The sequence below is a fragment of the Taudactylus pleione genome, unplaced genomic scaffold (genome assembly GCF_031769625.1).
Source record: "Taudactylus pleione unplaced genomic scaffold, aTauple2 ptg000093l, whole genome shotgun sequence".
Lineage (NCBI taxonomy): Eukaryota > Metazoa > Chordata > Amphibia > Anura > Myobatrachidae > Taudactylus > Taudactylus pleione.
Genome location: NW_028284495.1, coordinates 41,791,211 through 41,811,111, shown reverse-complemented (window position 1 = coordinate 41,811,111; position 19,901 = coordinate 41,791,211). Strand labels below are relative to the sequence as shown.

At 44.0% G+C, this 19,901-nt stretch overlaps 1 protein-coding gene across 1 annotated transcript in view; it reads right to left on the bottom strand.

The window, feature by feature from the left end:
* The window catches only part of LOC148526981 (centrosomal protein of 192 kDa-like), a 207,086-nt gene that overhangs the window by 63,467 nt on the left and 123,718 nt on the right, over positions 1-19,901 (bottom strand). Inside the window, exons 15-16 of the mRNA XM_088469516.1 lie at positions 17,944-18,008; positions 9,668-9,877 (exon numbers count right to left, since the gene is read on the bottom strand). Coding sequence (XP_088325642.1) covers positions 9,668-9,877; positions 17,944-18,008 — 275 coding nt within the window. The remainder of the gene's footprint in view (positions 1-9,667; positions 9,878-17,943; positions 18,009-19,901) is intronic.

Below are 19,901 nucleotides of genomic sequence, written 5' to 3'. Positions count from 1 at the left end.
AGTGGCTCCAGAGTTACCCGTGGCTCCAACTCTCAAGCTGATGCCTCACTACCTACAATACCAGTTAGCCTTGAGCTTGCAGATGCTTCTAGCTCACCGGTTCCCAAACTTTTTTGAATCACAGTGCCCTAGAATATCAGAATTGTTCCCTAAGTTTAACTTTGCTACATTTTTTTCTGAATTTCTCAATAACAAAGAAGTCAAGCGAAGTAAATTGTGCTAACCTGTCATCCTTCGGTTATGTGGTAGTGTTCGACAGGTTTGAGCTTCTGTTTGTCCACATATTTACATTACATTGACCATAAATAATTTGATTTGCTGCTGGACCACCAACCTGCAAGTGTTCAGAGGCACCCCATTGTGCCACGGTGCACAGTTTTGTGTTATCAGCCTTTAAAACGGATCTCACGCAAGATTTGGAGCAGAGATGGATGAACTGGTCTCCTCTCATAATTACCTCATTTCGGCTCACGACCACTTGCAGTCTGAAATGGAGGTCTTTTGGGATAAAATGGCGGGTCAGTCGCAGTGGATCATCAAGATCTGGGGCATCCCTGACTTTGGGCCAATTCAGTACAGATCACAACTGCAAATTCAATAGCGATTACGCACGCAGTCTCACTGCGAAGATATGCTAATCCTCTGCAATCGCTATGCCATCGTAGCACAACATAAAGACGCCCACCTTAACTTACACACATCCGTACTACTTAGCAAGACTGCGAAACCATCAGTAACATCGAGCACAATCGTAGTCTCATGCACACTTGCACAAGCTCTGTCCTTACTCCAGAATTGCTAACCTTGTTGCACGCAGTGAGTACACAAGCTGCGTATAGCATTGAAGTGGATAATTTATGCACGCCCCTGCAATGGCGTTCAAACGCACTCGCATGCCTGCGTTTCGCCGACCACTCCCCCAGCCACCACCCCCCAAATGGTACTTCCTGTCAATCACTCTGCAATGGGTCTGCGTAGCCACTACCATAACAGTCCCGACCGCATTGGAGTGTTCGCGCACGGCAATGCATACGCAGTACGCAACAATCGTCCGATTGTGTGCGTAATCGCAGTTGTGATCCTTGCTGATTCAGGCCTTCAGTTTCCAATTCCAAATTACAGGACTATGCTTTATCTCTTTTCCATAAATTGCTACCTAATGTTGATGATAAAGACTTTTATAGACCGTATTAATCGACTTTCCAGACTCCGGACGGTCTCAAGTTCCCTCCCTAAGGATACCTTGGTTTGTGTCCATTTCTTTACAGTTAAGGAATGTATTTTACAAGCTACACGGTTGGCGGAAGGCTGACATTCAGGGTGGCCTACAACTCTTCGCTGATTTCTCTGCTATAACCATTTCTAAACGCAGGTCATTTGCGCCCATCACTTCAGCTCTTTGCTCCCACGAGACTACATAACGCTAGGGCTTCCCAGTGAAATTGATAGGTCAATATGACAGTTCTACATACATCAACTCTTCACTGGATGCCAGGGTTAAACTTATCTCTGATTGGGACATTCCGGTCCAATTGCCTCCAGCCATTCGGAAAGCTGCACCTACACAACCTGAGTGGTCCACGCAGTAACTCTTATCCATAACATGGTGGACCTATTTGAACTTCTATTGATACTCAGAACTTGATACTTGCTATGCTTGATTCTTTGGATTGTGCTCTTTGAGAGTCTGAGTATGTGTGCTGTTGATGTCCGATCATACTATGATAGGTTTGTTTTATTCCTTGATTTAGTGTTTCTGGGATTTTTTTCTCTTTATTTCTAGTATGTTTATTAGGTTAGCTTTGTATGTGTTACGTATGTTTATTCTAATTTTCTTATTATATTGTTACCGCATTGAACACAGGTGGTGGTGTCTGTGCCACTCCCCACCTCTTTGTTTTTACTGCAATTTTTTGTCCCCTGCAGTAAACACTTTGACCCAATGTTTGAAGGCTGCAGAATCCTTCTGGTAGAGTTTATAATTCCTATTCTCATATAGGGAATGGGATTGAAATGCCGGCAGCTGTTTAAATCCCAACAGCGTGTGACCTAAGGGAGGAAATCCCGACAGCGGCAGGTAAGTCACCTAACCTTCCCCCCCCAATGCTCCCTTAAGGGTGCCTAACCCTAAACTCCCCCCAGGGGTGCCTAAACCTAATCCCCCTCCCCGCACCCTAAAGCCAACCCTCCCGGTGGGGTGCCTAACCCTAACCTTCCCCCGGTGGCACCTAACCCCCCCTTCCCCTAGCCTAACTCTAACCCTTCCGGGAGGGGTGCCTTACCCAAAGTCCCCCATGGGTGCCCTAAAACTAAGCCACCCCCCCCGCGGCCAAGAGGATGGGTGCCCCGGACTTACTTCGTTCGGTCACGCGTCATCCTGGATTCCTGCGACGGGATTATGATAGGTGTAGGTGTCTCGACACCTATCAAATATCCCTAGCCAGCATTCGGGATTGTCACCGGCGGCTCACATAAGTACATACCCTCATATAGATTTAGATCTCTCTGATAAATGGACTCTGCAACACTCCAGATCGAACTCCATTTTGACTATTCAGTGATCAGACCATGCTCCTCTTTTGTGGGCCTAGGACATCTCTCTTTCTCGAGGGTTCCACCACACCCTTTGGAGGCAGTCTCCTCACTTATCGCAAGATGCTGTCCTTCGCTACTAGTCTTTTCATGTATTTGAACACCAACTCCCCTGCTGATACGTCTGTTTTTAATTTCTGGTGTGCTCTTAAAGCAGTGATTCGGGTTACAGCTATCCAAGCGGGTGCTAGGCTCAAAGGACAGGCTGCTCAATCCCAATTAGAAACTAGACTCCGAGAGGTCGAGGATTGCAATAAATCTCACCCTTGTCTCACAAATCTCACTAAATCTCACAATTGTCCTCTATTAGGAGCCAACTACAGAAACTGTTAAGGGCTAACTTGGTGTGGGCCATCAGACTACATCAATAGTTTTACTCTGCTGGAAATAGGGCCAAGAAATTCTTGGCATGCAAATTGAGGACTCTGCAAGGTAGGAATAGGATTAAACATTTTCCCCTTCAGGCTCTAGGGTTACTAACCCTGCAGATATTGCAAATCAATTTGCCGATTACTACTCTAAAAAGAACTAAAGAGAGGATAAATTAGACCGCCTAGATCTCCCACCTCTGTCCACTTACCAACTGACTATGGAGCTCATTCAGACCGGCTCGCTCGCTTGCAAAAAGGGACTGTATATTTAAATGAAGTGCTCACACTGCGTCGAGTAAGGACGCCCACTATGTTTTAGCGAGCTACGGCAAAGTCCGCTCGCAAGTGTCTAAAGACGTCCCCTTGCCACTTGCAACATACGTCATCTCCGGGAAATGAAGGCTTAATCAGGACCATCGTGAGTCATCGGAGCTGCTACAGCCCTCGGGGTTGCCTTAACCTGCCACAAGCACAGCGATCAGTGCTGGCTGAAATACATGCAGGTGACGTGTACAATGACGCTACTTTGCTAATTATGCACACCCTTTAAACTGCGTTTTGGCGGCCTGACATGCCTGCATTCGCACATCCACTCCCCCGTTCACAAGCACCTTCGCCTGTTACCTCCCAAAAACGGCATGGTCACTCAAAGCAGCGACCTGATAGTGGCTTACGAGCAACCAAAATCAGATCGCAACGAATGCGCACTGCGAATTATATGCATGTGCAGATGGGCAATAATCGCTCAGAACGAGCGATCGCGCCTTAGCGAGCGGGTCTGAATCAGGTCCTATACTCAATGCTCCTTGGATGGCTTCAGAGGTGTCACTGGTGATTAATGCTCTCCCATCAGGCAAAGCTCCAGGTCCAGAGACTGTTTTATTAATGATTTCTATGTATTTACTGCCTACTCCGACAGAGATGTTTAATGAAGTCACAAACTCTGGTAAATTTCCATCTAAGATGTTAGAGGCGCAGGTAGTGGCAATCCCTAAGCCAGGGAAAAATCCTGCATACTGCACTTCTGAATGGGGATGTTAAAATGTACGCGAAATTGATTGGCAATTGTTTAAGTCCGCTTAATACACCCTGATCAGGTGGGATTCGTATCAGACAGACAAGCTTCCGATAATACCCTAAGAGTATATATAATTTGATTGCTTCTTTCATCCTGTGGAACTGGGTTTGTGCTACTTTCACTTGATGCTGAGAAGGCATTTGAGATGATTAATTGGCTATATATGCGTATGGTGCTTTCTAAATTCTGTTTTCAGAACCAAATTTTATCCTCTATATTAGCTCTTTACAGCTCCCCCTCTGTTAGGGTATTTAGTAATGGGTTCCTGACTGATGCGTTTCCCATCTCTAATGTCACCAGAGTTGCCCTCTTTCCCCTCTTATATTTGATCTAGTTATTGAACCCTTAGGCGCCAGAATCCGTGCCGCCTCAGATTTCCCTGGTGTGCCGGTTGAAGATACAATCCTCAAACTGTCTTTTTGCGGATGATGTCCTCAATTTTGTATCTTAGTCCATGACCTCATTACCTTGCCTTCATAAACTATTAGACAGTTACAGTGATGCTTCCTATTATAAATGGATTATCTCCAAATCAGATGCCCTATCTATAAATATTCCTCTATATCCACACTTCATGCTCAGTTTAATTATACTTGGCAAACTACTTTGAAACATTATCTTGGTCTCAACATCTCTTCATCCATTCCCACTGTGTCTGATGTCAATCCCTCCCTCCCCCTCTCCCCCTGTTTACACAGTTCCTATGATAATTAGTGTTTAGGCAGATTAGCTGCATTTTAAATTACCCTACTTCCTAAACTTATGTATGTATTCCACACAATCCAGTTTCTGTTCCCTAAAACCTATCTAGGTAAATGCTGTGCCATTTTATACACATATTTATGGAAGAATAGCGTACTCTAGAATGATTTTGACTAAACAAGATGATCTGGTGCTCATTGATTTAAAAGGCTATCAAGACGCCTGCCTTCTGGCCCAACTTCGAGACTGGGTTTGTCTTCCCTCAGTTAAAAGTTGGGCTCCTTTAGAAAAGGCACATTGTATAGTTTACCCATTAGCCAATTTGTGGACACCTAAATCTCTTCGGCCTGCAAGCTCTCCGATTCTTTCATCCACAAAAAGCCTCTTGTAAAGTGTAGGATAGATTGCTCTCTCGACTTAAGGGGGATACCCAGGTTATTACCCGCCTTTCCTTTGTGGCCCTAAATTAATTCCCACTCTACGGGTATCTGTTTGGGTCTCCTGTGGGGTTGCAACTCTAGGTGATCTTTTGGAAGGGGGCATTTTACTACCATTTTCCAGTTTGCAAAGTCGCTACTCTCTCCCACCCACAGTCATATCAATACTATCAGATTAGTCACTGGTTTAGAGAATCAATATACTTTCGGGGACTTGTTTTCCCGCTTAACATCTAGTAGAGGTCGAGTGACATTTCATACTGGTATAACCTTCGACTACAAGTGCAGTAGTGTGTGAAGTCCTCTTCTCAGACTCATTGGGAACTCGACTTGGGCCACTAGCTCTGAAGCTCAGTGAGAATTGGTTTATATTACGTCTAAACATATGTCTAAATGCCTGAATCATTCACAAATCCATATTAAGCTACTATATAGACTATCTTATCCCTGATCGCCTACACACTATTTGGCAGACACAGTCTGTTGATGGAACTGTGGGGAGGTTGACCATATTAACCATATTTTTGGGACGTGTTCCGTAATTAAAAGATTTTGGGAAGTATTCATTCTGATTAATAAAGTGCTCGGTCTTGTATTATCTCCCTCTCCGGACCTGGCTCTTCTTCAACCACATCCTGTATCGATTCAAGCGTCTCAAAGATATCTTAGGTCATATGTATAGCAACACTTGCCCAGAATTGGAAACAGTCCCATCCCCCTTCCTTACTTAAGGTATTTAAAAAGATTCAGTTCCATTTTGAGATGGAGACTGCTTCAGTGCCTTATTCATTCCAGGCTTCTTCCCCACTTGTGAAATGGTGGCCTGAATTTTTGTTACAGATGGGGAAGGTGCACAATTTCTCCATAAGCCTTCACTATCTGATCCACTTCAGTTTAGCCTAAATGAGGTCACCTCCACTTAATATACTGTGATCTGTATGTTTTTCAGTCAGTGTGTTTATATTTGATATTGTGATATGTTAATCCAATCTCATTTTCTCTATTTAAAGGATAATTTTGGATTCTCATATGTAACCCCTCCCCTTTTTTTCCCCCTTCCCTCCCTTCTTTTCTGTACCCCATATTTGTTATGAAAAGTGAAAAAAAAAATTGATGTTAAAAAAATCACCTCCAACAAAGCTAAGCCCTCTCCAGCCCAGAGGAAATTAATGCAGGTTGCCCCTGGTTAGGAGTGTACAGGTTAAGAAGGAGAAATATTGGTTGCATAATTTATATTTAAGCAAAAGCTGTTTACCTTCCAAAAGTCCATGTTAGGTAACATCAGCAATGGGCAAGTGTCTAGAAAATAAAATAGCTACATCTAGCGTCTTCCCAACGGAATTGCCACTACGAAAGACATGGGAATAGTAATAGTTACATAGTGAGAGGGAATTGCCATATTTAAAATGGGTTTCTGGTACAAATGCAAGATCGATTTTATCAACCGGGAAAGATTGTAGCATCTTGAATCTATTTTTCTGGGACATTCAGCCCTCAGCATTTATAGTGACAATTCAGTGTCTTTCACACCAGACGTGAAGGAACCTGAAAATGAGTTATACAGCCATCCTATAAACCCACCCTAAGAAAATCATGGGAAACCGCTGACCAAATAAATCCCACATACGAATGGGAAGGGACACAAGAATAAACTGGTACAAGGAGGAGAGATATAGGAGTAATAAAAAAAAAAAAAAAACAACACACAGTCAAGTAAACAGGCGGACAGCTACAGTGACCACCAATAAATAAAACTAATTGCAATACGGGCCATGCTAAAAAAGACAAGACTACGACCAATCAAAGCTCTGATCAGCTAAATGGTTTAAATTAGTAAATACTTGTCATAAGTTAATAAAAGATAAAAAAAACAGGAACATACTTATCAGTAATTATGCAATAAGCTAGTACTAGACAGGGAAATAACATTACTAACGAGATACAATAAAAAAAATGGTATTGTGACTGAAATTAGTAAGCAGGAAGAGTCACCAAAATCGATCTCAGGAAAATGTTCAGGTAACGTCAGGGGAGACTGGACAGACATCTCTATTTCCATTTCAAGCTGGGTGCACGCTCCCTAGCTGTAGACAGGGGAGCATGCATTGACAATGAAGTGCTGACCATTGCTGAAGCACCAAGGGTTGTATGCCCAGAAAAGAGAAACAGGCATCAAGGCCTGACTAGATGTGTAGAACACTGCCATTGTGCAGAACTTGGAGGTTAAATGGGAAACCCAAATGTTGAAAGATCAATTTTATCGCCATTTATGTCAATCCCATCAAGCTGACAGATATTCTTCAGGATGGTCTCCTTTTTATGCAATAGTGAAGGCGACAAACAACATTTTGAGGTTTGTCCGTTGGTAGACCTCTTGGGTGGAGAGTTCTATGAGCCCTATCTAACAGGATTTCATTCAAGGGTAGGATCAAGGACTACTACTTTGCCAAATATCTTCATGAGGACATTCGTCAAACTGGAAGTGGAGAGGTCCTCGGGTAGGTTGCGGACACAGATGTTATATTACGGCAACCACGATTTTCCATTTGAGATTTTAGGGAACAAATTTCTGCCAAATTGATGTGACACAATATCCCAGAAGCTGACGAGTTTGCTGCCCTCAGAAACCCCTTTGTGTTCTACCAAGGTGTCAATGAGGTGCAATATCTGATTGAATGGTAGTCATCTCCTGATGAATGGCAGCTTGAAGCTTATTATCCAAAGCCTGAAAGTTGTGTTTCGTTGGCAGAGACTTTATATGGGAGAGAATTTCTCAGATCTCCTGGCAAAGTGCACTGTAGGTGAAAGATGAGTAATCAGACCCTCCCCCGAAGACATGCTACCTTGAGAGGAAGGTGGCGCAGAAAAAGGAGTATTGACAACTGGTCTAGAACGGGGTACTTTTAGAAAGCGGCGCATATCAGGATGAGGGAAATCTGCTCTTTCCCATCAGCTCGAATTTGTATTTCATTTTCTTGTCCTTCCCCATAAAAGAAAAAAGGTGTATAAAACACAGATGTCCTCAGAAGACTAGACAATTGAACAGGAAGAATAGGTAATCACAAGAAACTGTCCCATGGAATATTTATGCAGCAACCAGGCAGGTGGTCACAATTAGTAGTGAAATACAAGGCTCAGCAAAAATAGTATGTATTGAAAGAGAGCATCCATCTATCTGTACTTAAGCAGGAGTGTTGGTATTTATAAGCAGACCATGCAATACGTGTGACTATATACTTGCAGGCTGCATGCGTCAGTCAGAGCCTGGGCCAACAGTGTTGGACAAGGCCCTGGATCTAGAGGGAGACCCCACTCCAAGGTGATGGAAAGTCTATGGAATCCTGGAGCAAAATATATTGGAGGAGGAATTAGTAATAAGCTGGTGGTATAGGCAGGACTTATTATGGCTAAATACAGTCACTGGATAATACAGTCATGCAGAGTAAATATATCTCTCTGATTTAGACTAAAGGTCACAGAGGCCTGAAGAAAAGTCTCTGTAGCAGGGAAGCTGCTGAGTGGCAAGGTCCCTCGACTGCAATCAGAAAGGAGCACCTATAACGCCTGTATAAGCGAAATGTCCTGCACACCCCAGCACCCTCACCAAGGACAGCTCTCTCTGAAGTATAGGAATCTTGCACCAACAGGCACCAAGAGGGGGAACAATCCTGAGCGCCGGCAAGACTTCCAGCATGAGCAGGCAGAGATTGGAGCAGCAGAAAGGGAACTGCTGCGGGAAGAGGCTCCAATAGAGACGAGCAGCCCACCCCTGGGTTGGAGCTACAGGGAGTCAAACGGACGTCCTGGCAGCACTGGAGACCAGTCAGCTTTGGAACTGGAACGCAGGATGACAGGGCAGGCAATGAGTCAGAAAGGTCCAGAGATGGCGTTGGCCCTTACACTGGAATGGCGTTGGATCCGACCCCAGACTAAACAGAAATCCCAGAGTGCACTGGACACGCTGGAGAGCAAATAACTGGTAGGCACCACCTGAGAACACTGTAAAATTATAAAAAACAAACTGTGGTGGAGCCAAACTAGAATACCACCGCCATCTTAGGCTGACTGGTGAGTTTTACTTTATTGATTCTTTAAAAATAAAAAGGGCCGACTGGCACCTTTGCCTGCATCTCTCAGTCTATTTTCCCCCGGATCTCTGCTTATAAATTTGTTATTGTTTCAAGCTTAATGGATTTATTTAGAATAAAATAAAGCCTTTATTCAACTTTAAAAAGTAATATTTTGCAAGATTGGGATTTTGTTATTTTTTGGGGTGATAACAGCAGATCATGCGGCTTCTCAAAAATCTGCAGAAAGGCCCATTCTATTACTAAGGGGGGGATAAGGAAAAAAAAAAAAAAAAAACATCCCAGCATTTTTTTTTTATGGAAAACTTCCCTATAGCTGAAGATTTATGGGTCAAGACAAAAAAGTTTTACAGTAAATATCAATTTAATAAACTATATGCCAATAGGTCTGGTATTTACCCTTTTCACATCTTGTCCTCCACCAAGACATCCTAGTGCTTCAGATCTCTGACCAAAAAACTCCCCTAAGGAGAGGCGCAAGTAGCTTGCCTCTTCTGGGCATAAACCAGACAGTGGAGAAGATTTCAACAAAATGTTACTACTTGCTGGCAGCTTCCATGATGTGTCACCCATGTTAAGAGAGAGGTTTTCCAAGTCCATTTTTTCATCCTAGCAAAAAAAAAAAACATTAAAGAAAACTGAAGTAACCATTTCTTAAAATCACATTATAATTATGTCAACAAATATTAAAATGATACAAATAACCATAGTGTTCACTAGGTGCTGATCAGTGAGTAAGTGGCGGATCCAGATTTTACTTTTAGGGGGGGGCGGTTTAAGAATACAATGCCCACAGTAGTAGTGCCCCTTATTCAATTCCCCCAGTAGTAGTGCCCCTTATGCAATGTCCCCTGTAATTGTGCCCATTATGCAGTTCCCCCTTTAGTAGTGCGGTACCCCTTTATGCAATGCCCCTGTAGTTGTGCCCAATATGCAATGCCCCTGTATTAGAGCCCATTATGCTGTGCCCCCAGTAGAACCCCTTAAGCAGTGCCCCCTGTAGCGCCCCTTATACAGTGCCCCAGTAGTGCTCCTTATACAGTACCCCCAGTAGCGACCCTTATGCAGTGCCCCCAGTAGTGCTCTAATGCAGTGCTCCCAGTAGAGCCCCTTATACAAAACCCCCAGGAGCTCCCCTTACGCAGTGCCCCCAATGCTGTGCCCTTACTGTGCCCCTATACAGTACCCCCAGTAATGCCCCTTCCCTGTGCAGTACTACTTACCTCACTTCACGATGTCCATGCTGGCGCACACCTCCTTATTCTTCTCCATCCCAGAAACACTAGCGAAGCCGACGTGATGACATCACCGTGGCCGGCGTCCAGGCAGAGCCACAAACAGGCACAGAGAAAGTGTGTGTGGCTCTGGACACCGGCCGCGGTGAGTGAATGGACTGACCCCGGCGGCGTGCAGAGGTCGGCAGTGGTGACGGAGGACGCTGACGTCACGGATGTGAGGGCCGCACCCCCCCCCCAGTGATGCCATAGGGGAGGAGGGCCCGCAGGGACTACGATGGGCCTGCACTGCAGCCCAGCAGCAGAGGAGAACCACCGGCAGCAGCAGCGATTTGTGAGTCATCGCTAGCGCTGCAGGCTGGCGCACACAAACACATTGTAAGCCTACAGGGCTTCGGGCCTTCTGTACGGGGGGCGTTCGCCCTTATCGCCCCCCCCTGGATCCGCCACTGCAGTGAGGAAGGAATATTTACATTTTTAAGGACAAAATTTTAGATGTGATGTATCGCTACAACTACAGTAGTAGTGATGGGTAGTTCACGAATGATCAGTTCAAAATTAACTGATCTTCAAAATTAACTAGTTCACAGCTCTGGCAAAGAACAGTTCATCAGGATCTAAAACAAGTGGGAGGAGTTAGACACAGTGACAGAGAGAGCACAGCAGCTCCATTAGGCATGACTCAGTACTGCTAAACGACCACAGGTGGCACTGCTATGCTCAGACTGTGTGTGTGACTGTGCAGCTCATTGAACTAGATTCAGGCATTCTAGTTCACTAGTTCGAATAGGTCAGTGACTCATGTGGAGCTGATTGAAATATATTGTCATAATGACTCATTGAGTAGTTCAAAAGTCACATGATACATTCTCCATTAGCTTTCTCACATACAGTTATGAGTCAATACTGCTAAACGACCACAGGTGGCACTGCTGTGATCAGACATATGCATTGTATGGATCTGATGTATATTGTCAGGATTCATTCTCCTAGTATATTAATTCACAAGATACACTCCTAATCAGCTTAAGACACAGTGCGGAGTGCTGAATGCTATATACTGTGCTTCTGTTTAATCTACAAGACATAGGGGGAGATGTATCAAACCTTCAAGAAAGATAAAATGGAACCTATCAGCTTCTGTAATTTTATAGACTATGCTTTGCATAACTTCTTTACGTTATCTCTCTCTCTAAGGTTTGATCCATCTTCCTCCTATCTTTACTGTACTGATCTCAATTTTATAGGTGTAATGTATAAAACATTCTAAAGAGGACAAGTAGAGAACTTGCCCATATTGAGACCATCCCCCTATTTTTATGTAGAGGCTGTAATCCCACCCGCCCTATTGTTCATCTGCAATAGCTCTGGTGTGCATTAAGTGACATTAATGGGTGCAATTAAAAAATGAGGCAAAGTTTTTCTCCTTGTAATTACTGTATTTTAAAAGAAAAAAAAAAGTGACACGTTACAATACTCTGAGGGAGCGGGTACAGATTACCCGGGCCCGGGCTTTCTGAGGGGCCTGGGTCCGGCACCACCCCCCCTCCCAAACAGCAGCCCAGCACACAGCGTGTGCTGAGCAGCAATTGGAGACTGCTTGTGGCTGCTGAGCCCTCGCTGATGATGCTGCCCGTTAGACCAGCATGCAGGTCTGATGAGCGATGTCGCCGACGATGCGCGGGAGTGCACATCATCAGTAACATTGAGTGTACACACTAGACGATGTTTCAGACATGTCATCCGATCAAGCTGGATCGGACGACATATCGTCTAGTGTGTACCGGCCGTTAGACAGAACATGCTTTTGGATTCAACCTAACGAAAATTCTCAGAAGTGAAGATATTTGAGACACAGTTGAGATTGTCAAGAGATATTTTCCTATGCAGAACAGACCCATTTTACAGTAAACCCACTGACAGAAAATGATTACATGGTATATATCTTGAGCTCCAGCAAAGTGAGTTTGTCTTTGAATATGAAAAGTAGCTTCTTTATGCAATGCAACTTTTATTATAAACTGGATATATAGATTTATTTAACTAGAAAATGTGGCATACACAATTAACATGTACTTTTTAACCCATACTATAGCTACATTCCAATCATTTTTTTTTTTACTTATTTGTGGACTAAAAATTAGCACTGCACAAAAGGCATGATATCCCAAGGCAGATCAATATAGCCCACCAACCACTGATCTCGCAGATCAAAATTTCATTCATTAAATTAAACTGTTTTGGCAACCAAAGGGGACATAGAAACACAACAAAGATGTTCCATAAGTAACTGGTAAAGCAGGGGTGGGGAACCTTTTTTCTGTTGGGGGCCATTTTGATATATGTAATATTTGCAGGCCCAGTGCAGGCCACGACCCTCCATGTGACATCACACGGGGGTGGGGCCACAATCGCCAGGGATTACAGCAATGCCTGGAGCATCCTGAGGATGCTTCGCGGAGCCGTAAGGGCAGTGGTGTGACTGTCTGAAGCATCCTAAGGACGCTTCAGACGGCACTGCTGCATATAATTCTGGCTGCAGGATGCCATTCTAGGCATCCTGCTAGCCAGATGAGGCTAGCAGAAAAAAAACTCTGAGGGCCATACCAAATGATTCTGGGGGCCTTATATAGTCCCCGGGCCTGAGGTTCCCCATCTCTGTGGTAAAGGGAGTAATAAAGGATATCAGTGTTCAGATAGCCATCCCCTGCAAAAAACATTTCTGCCAAAACATATTGCATTGAACAATTTTCTGGTTTGTTTGGAAAAAATGAAAGAGCATAGGAAAGAAGTGTAAGCTGGTTCGTAAAACCAACTGATGATACAGTAGAAAAAAAATTGTAAAACTGTATGCGCAAACGTAAGATGAGCATACAGTCAAGATGAGAAATTCTTTGCTCAGCAAGTGTGAAATCCTACATGGAAGGGTCTCGGTCTTTAAGGATGGATGTTTTTCAAATGTGATATAGATAAAATAGATCCAAGAAAGAGTTGGCATAGAAGCCAGTGCCCCTCTGGGACAGGGGAACTGAAATTACATTAGAGGCCAGTGAGGAGTGAATGGACTCCTGCAGTGCTTAAAAAATTGGGCTGGAAGCTGTTCCCGAAAGGTTAGGGCGTAGTCCTGGGAGACCATACCTTGTGCCCAGAGTCCAACATGGTCACCATAGAGGTCTCAGAATAGCAGAAGCCGGCCTCCCATGAGGATCCCCCAGGTGGAGACACCCCCATCATGCAGCAGGCCAGTTGGCTTTTTCCTGCAGACGAAAAGGAGCAAATATTTGAAGTTTGCGACCTAGGGGGCTGCCGCAGAAGGAAGGCAGTCTTGGATGCTGCCACCATGGCCACGATCTTGTCCAAATCTGGATCAAAGAGAATGTCCCCTGAAAGAGAAAGAGCCTCCAGGGTTTTCTGAGAGCCAGAGTCAGCGAGCCAGGAACTAAGTCAGAGGACTTGCCTAGCAGACACGGAGGATGCTGAAACCGTGGAGGTTAGGCTACCAGTGTCTATTGCTGCCTCACCAAAATAAGAGGCCACCTCCCTGATGTGCTCCATGAAAGACAAAAGCTTGTTCCTATGGGTACTAGAGTTGAGGCCATCTTCAAGGGGGTCTACCCAACCCCCAATGGCTGTAGCCACCTAAGCGGACGCTAGGGAAAGACGTGCGATTGCACCTGGATGAGAATATATCCCCTTGAGGATTCCAGCTTCCTATTTGTTGGATCCTTAAGGGATGTCGTATTAGGAATAGCAAGGGCAGTGTTCTTGACTAGGCAGATAATATGAGCATCCACCAGAGGAGGAGACTCCCATTTTGTCTGATCCGCAGGAGGTACCGGATAAAAGGAGACAATGCGCTTAGAAACCTAGAAGCTCCTAATAGGGTGAGCCCATGCTTCCGCTAGAAGGTCCTCTAGCTGTGCAGAAGGAATTCCGCTGAAACTTCTTCTGATGCTTGAAAGCAGAGTGCTAGCCTTAGGGGCCAGCTCAGCATCCTTGATGCAGAGGACAGCTTTAACCCTCTTAATCTGGGCGGCTACAGCAACCTGAGATAGGGAGTCTTCGGGGACAGAGGAGGTCTCAACATCCGAAGTATTAGACATATCCTCCTGGACTGAGGAAACCTCAGAGTTCGAATCAAAACCCGACAGGGGTGTAGAACTAGAACGGTTTGTGCTTGAAAGTACGGTCTCCGAATTTCTCTTGGAAAGATGCTGACACCTCGCTAACCCCTGCACTGACTATGTGAAGGACTGCATCCATGGCGGTTCTATGGCAGTTGGCTGGGACAGCTGACCCCTGTAGAAATATTAGCAGGGGGAGCAGGCCCAGGGGTTGCAAGTTTATTGACTAACTGCAACAGTACCTGTGAAAGAGGTAGCCCAAGCTGGTTCTTGGCTGGAAGTTGTGGCTGACTGGCCCTCTTGCTGTATAGCCGTGAAACACTGGACACAGAGACCACCATGATCCGGAGCCAGGGGATAAAGTACAGTGGTACAAGTCCTGCAGTTACGCAACACTGGAGCGCCCCATCCCTGGGTGCATTGCCCTTGGAAGATATGGTACAGCAATCCAAGGCAGTCCCCACACACAAATCAAAGTAAACTGATAAAGCACATATAAAAACTTTCAATGCAGGCAAAAATGGGCAATAAATGTTTAATAATCCAAACCACACTCGACAGGAAGGAGCTTTCTATATAACCTGACCGCTGAAGAGGCAGTATACAGGGAGACCTGGAGCCCGTGATACTCTCCAGAGACTTAGTGTCTGTGAGGGAGGGGAGAGGACAAGGGGTCACCCTATGGCAGAATGCCTTCTGTGAGGAGATGCGCCAAGGGGAGGTGGAGGAGCCAACGGTGAGAGCCTACCTCCCCCTTCTGACATAGGCCTCCTCCAGGTCAAATGGCACTTCTATATAAAAAAAAAAGGGGTCCCATTGCCTGCTGCCCTGGTGGTCTAGTGGTGAGCAGTTCTTACCTGTCCCCTTGTGGCATACAGCTGCAGCTCCCCGATGTGCTGGCAAGGGCCCGGCCGAAAACGCTGGCCCACACGCCAAAACTGCGGCTGCTGGCACAGAGTTGGTGGTGTGGCAGCCCACGCGTCCTGTAGGATGCCTAGTGCTGCCCACTCTTAAAAAGAAAATAAAAGTATATAAGAATTAAAAGTTGAGGCTGCTTAAAGGCTTCCCATGAAGCATTGCCCACTCCTGCAGGCACCAAATGAAAACTGGCCTGCCTGGAGCTGGGGGCGGGGTATAGGGGAGAAGGAGTCTGGGTTGCAGGGAGAAAAAGTTAACTGTTTGGTGCCCGGACTCCTATTCACAGCCTAAACCCACTGTCTAAGGCCTGTGTCCCCTATGGAGTGATGAAGAAAATGTAATCCATTGGAAAGGAATACGGTTGGGTATTTCTAGCAGTATAATAGAATGAAATCAGAATGTGCCACAGATCCGGATACTGGAGTCAAGCAGTACCTGACAGATCACCACCATAAGATAGATAGTCCCTTTTTCCAATGCATTTCGACACTTTCATGTGTCCTCATATACCTAGCCTGAAAACGCTAAGCTGCGCAAGTGAGACGTCAGGTCCCATGCGACACAGCTTGTGCCATGAATCTTTTGTCCGAAAGTACATCTTAGCTGCAATCAGATGCAACAAACCTTTTCAGGAGACTGCACTGATTAACTTGATCTGCAACACTTGTATATCAGTTGAGTCTGAGTCTGTACACAAATCACAACAGAACTTGGCATAACACAAGCAGTGGCAGCTGCACCGTAGCACTACGTATACACATTTTCTCCTTTCAGTAGGTCTGACTAATGGCCGAATTCAATTATCATCGTGTTAGGATTAGCCGCAATGCTTTTAGTCCAGAGCATTCTGAACTGAAGCTGGTCTAGCATGATAGGGTCTTCACACGCGGAATAAAACTCGTTATTGTTTGGAACATACTTTGTCTATGTTCTCATGTTTTATGATTTGGGCGAGTGTCATTGGTTTTAGTTTGCAAAAGCAATTTGTTTGGTGCTCTTCAAGATAGTGTTTTTCTTGTCTTTATGTATATAATAATTTAAAAAGGCTGTCGTGTCTCTGTCATGGGCAGTGGGAGCCGGAGCCCCAACTGGACACAAACAATGTGGACATCCATAATTAACCTTCATAAGGGAGGGGATGGCTACTATATAACAATAACTTCACTGACTGACCTTGCATGAACGAAGGTGGAAATATGAGAAAGTAAAATCCACATTGCGAGCCAAATCCTCTAGTCTGGATCAATAGCACTTGAAAAACCTGTGCTCCCTTGCTGGTAGGGTTAATAATGCAAGATTAGGAGGGGTGTGTTACTTTTCAAAACTGCTCTATATCCTGTGGGAATTTAGCTAACCCCACTGGGATAGTGCCCCACTTGAATCAGAAAATGTGATATTTTAAGCAGGGTTTATGAACAGTTAGGGCAAATTATTATTTAAAATTCACAGTCTGACGCTTTTTGGAGGTAAAACTTTTATAAGAGTTCTTCAATGGACACTTTCTGGCTATGAATACAAACCCCAGAAACATACTTCAACTCTCCTGAAAACAGCTGCAACAAATATGCATGTTTAATAATGTGAAGGAAAGAACAGTACATAGGATCACTATTCCAGTACTAAAACAGTTAAAGTTTTAATAATGGAATACCATACCTGTAAAGGGTACCATATCAAATATTTGTATACAAGTGTTTAATAATCTGAAAGGATCACCAAGTTTAAAAGTAGACACTTCTGTGCTAAACAATTTGCAGCATTTTCAGAAAAGGTCTTCCCATTTAATGTGTGGCCAAATAACAAATGAAACAGGAAAACAAAATCAGACAATGGTGCGGTCTTTTCCTGCAGGCCTTCATTATTTTTTAGGGGGATACAAAAGCAAAAAAAGTGGGCATCTAATCATGAATTCTTATTACAACACAATGATGTTTTCGCACCATCAAAATAATTGTTAAGTGACTGTTAAATACAAGTCAATTTATGTAATTTTTTTGTCAATCCTCTTCACAAAGCTAAAAGCCAAAGAGAATTATTCCTTTCTAAACTAAACATTCCAGCTGAAAGACAACGCCCCCTCATTTACATTCAAAAGGAAAACCATACTGAATGAGATTTAATGCTCTCTCGCTGTAGTGAAGGACAAGTTAAAAATATTTTATTGGATGCAGGCTACAGATTTACTTTTGGAGATAAAATCTGGAACTTAAATAAAACACAAAGAACTAGTGCATCAATTGGTCATTGGAATTTTGACTGCTGTAAAATGAATAATACAAATTTAAAATATAGTCACAATTGTTTTTGTTAAATTAGCTTGTGGGTTTAAATTCCAAAGAAGGGAGGGAGGAGGAGGGGGGAGAGTGAATGGTAGCTAGGAGACAGAGTGCAGGTTTACCTGAATAAATCGATGTTCTTTTTCAAATTCTTTCTGGTCTTCATCAAGCATAACTAATGCATTAGCTGTTAAATAACAATAAAAAGACAAAGCAACTGGTAAGTTAATACATGCTGTGAATGTTACATCTAGATCAGACCTGGCAATGTATATCTTAAGTCTCTACTACAACTTTTAGTAATTTAAACAGCTTATTGAAGAAAGTGTTCATAGCAGATAATTCAGCAAGTATCTTATGAACATATATATGCTAGCTGCCACATTTTCTCAGTTGGCACTTTTCTTTCGCTATACTTTACAAGTTGACATGTTGTGCAGGCGATACTCAGCGTAAATGTTTGAGTATTTTTAAGGAATAAAAATCAGTAAACTATATTGACATACGTTTGTCTGTATACAATATATTTCTTATTAGTGGTTTGGGTCTTGATTACTGCATGATTCCTCCATGGAAAAAGCCACAACAGCTACAAACTTTAATCAAGCACTGTATCACACATGAATAGACTGTCTTGTTTTGTTTAAATATTTATGTCATGAACATAAAACATTTCCATCTGTCATGTGTTAACTGACATTTTTAGAGCATGACTAAAGCTGGCTACACACTATACAGACATATCTGCAGATCGAGTGATCTGCAGATGATGGTTGTTCGTACACACTGAACCACCATCATCTGTGCCTGCCCGCAGGTCCCGACGACCAGGGGGCGTGTCCGGCCCCCTCCTTGCAGCTGCCGCTCTGTATGTACGGGCGGTTTGCTGACCGCTCGTACACATCTGCCGATGGACAGATATGTCTGCAGACAAATCTGTCCATCGGCTGTGCAGCACAGCCAATGCGATATGTCGGTGAACGCCGACCTTCACCAACATATCGCGGGTACACACTGGCCGATGGACAGCAGATACATTGGACGATCAATTGATCGGCCAATATATCTGTCAGTGTGTACCCAGCTTAAGGGGTATATTTACTAAAGTGAGAGGTTTTAGAACTGGAGATGTTTACCATAGCAACCAATTAGATTCTACTTAACATTTAACTAGCACATTCTAGAAAATAATAACTAGAATCTGATGGGTTGCTATGGGCAACATCTCCAGTTCTGAAAACGCTAACTTTAGTAAATATACCCCTAAGAGGTGCATGCAAGTCTTGCTTGGAAATTAATACAGACCTTCGCTTGTATTCAGAGTTGACCACATCGCGCTTATCCACCTGTTTCTGAAAGTAGATGTCATCACTACCAACACATGTTTGCACCAGCTCTATCCTTGGTGCAAAAGACCTGCCTGAAACCAAGCTGAATTCTGCTTACGCACATCTCTGAATAGTCTGCATTCCGCTTCAGTTACACCCATATCAACAGCAAGTGAGGTCAGATAGAACTGCTTATTGATACTCAAAATTTGCACATCCTCAGCTACGGACAGTGTTTTGTTTTTTTTTGTTGTTTTTTAAGAAAAAGCCAGATCCATCTACAATACGGTCTTAATGCAAATCTCGTATCATCGTTGGGAAATAATTAGCTACAGGAACCTCTGCTACGGCTTTAGTTGCTTAAAAGGTGTTAATTAATGTTTTCACCTACGACCAGGCCTGCTGCTACTCTATTGGAAACTGGTAGGCATAAAAATGCAGACTTTCTGCCCAACATTCTTAATCTGGGTGGTTTAATTGTGGTGCATCCATTCTAATGCTGGGTACACACTTTTACGACAAATCGGTCAGCAGACTGATTCGCCGTCTGAGCGGCCAATTTGTAAGCAATACACACTTACCAATCAGCTGCAACATATGTCTGGCCTGACATCACAACTGGGTGCCCAATTGTAATGCCACTGTCGATGGTCCCTGGGCGGTCGTCTGATCACCGGTACACACAGCCTGACGTACCAATATATCTACAAGATGTATTGGCATTTGTTGTGCTGTAGGGCCGGACCTGATCT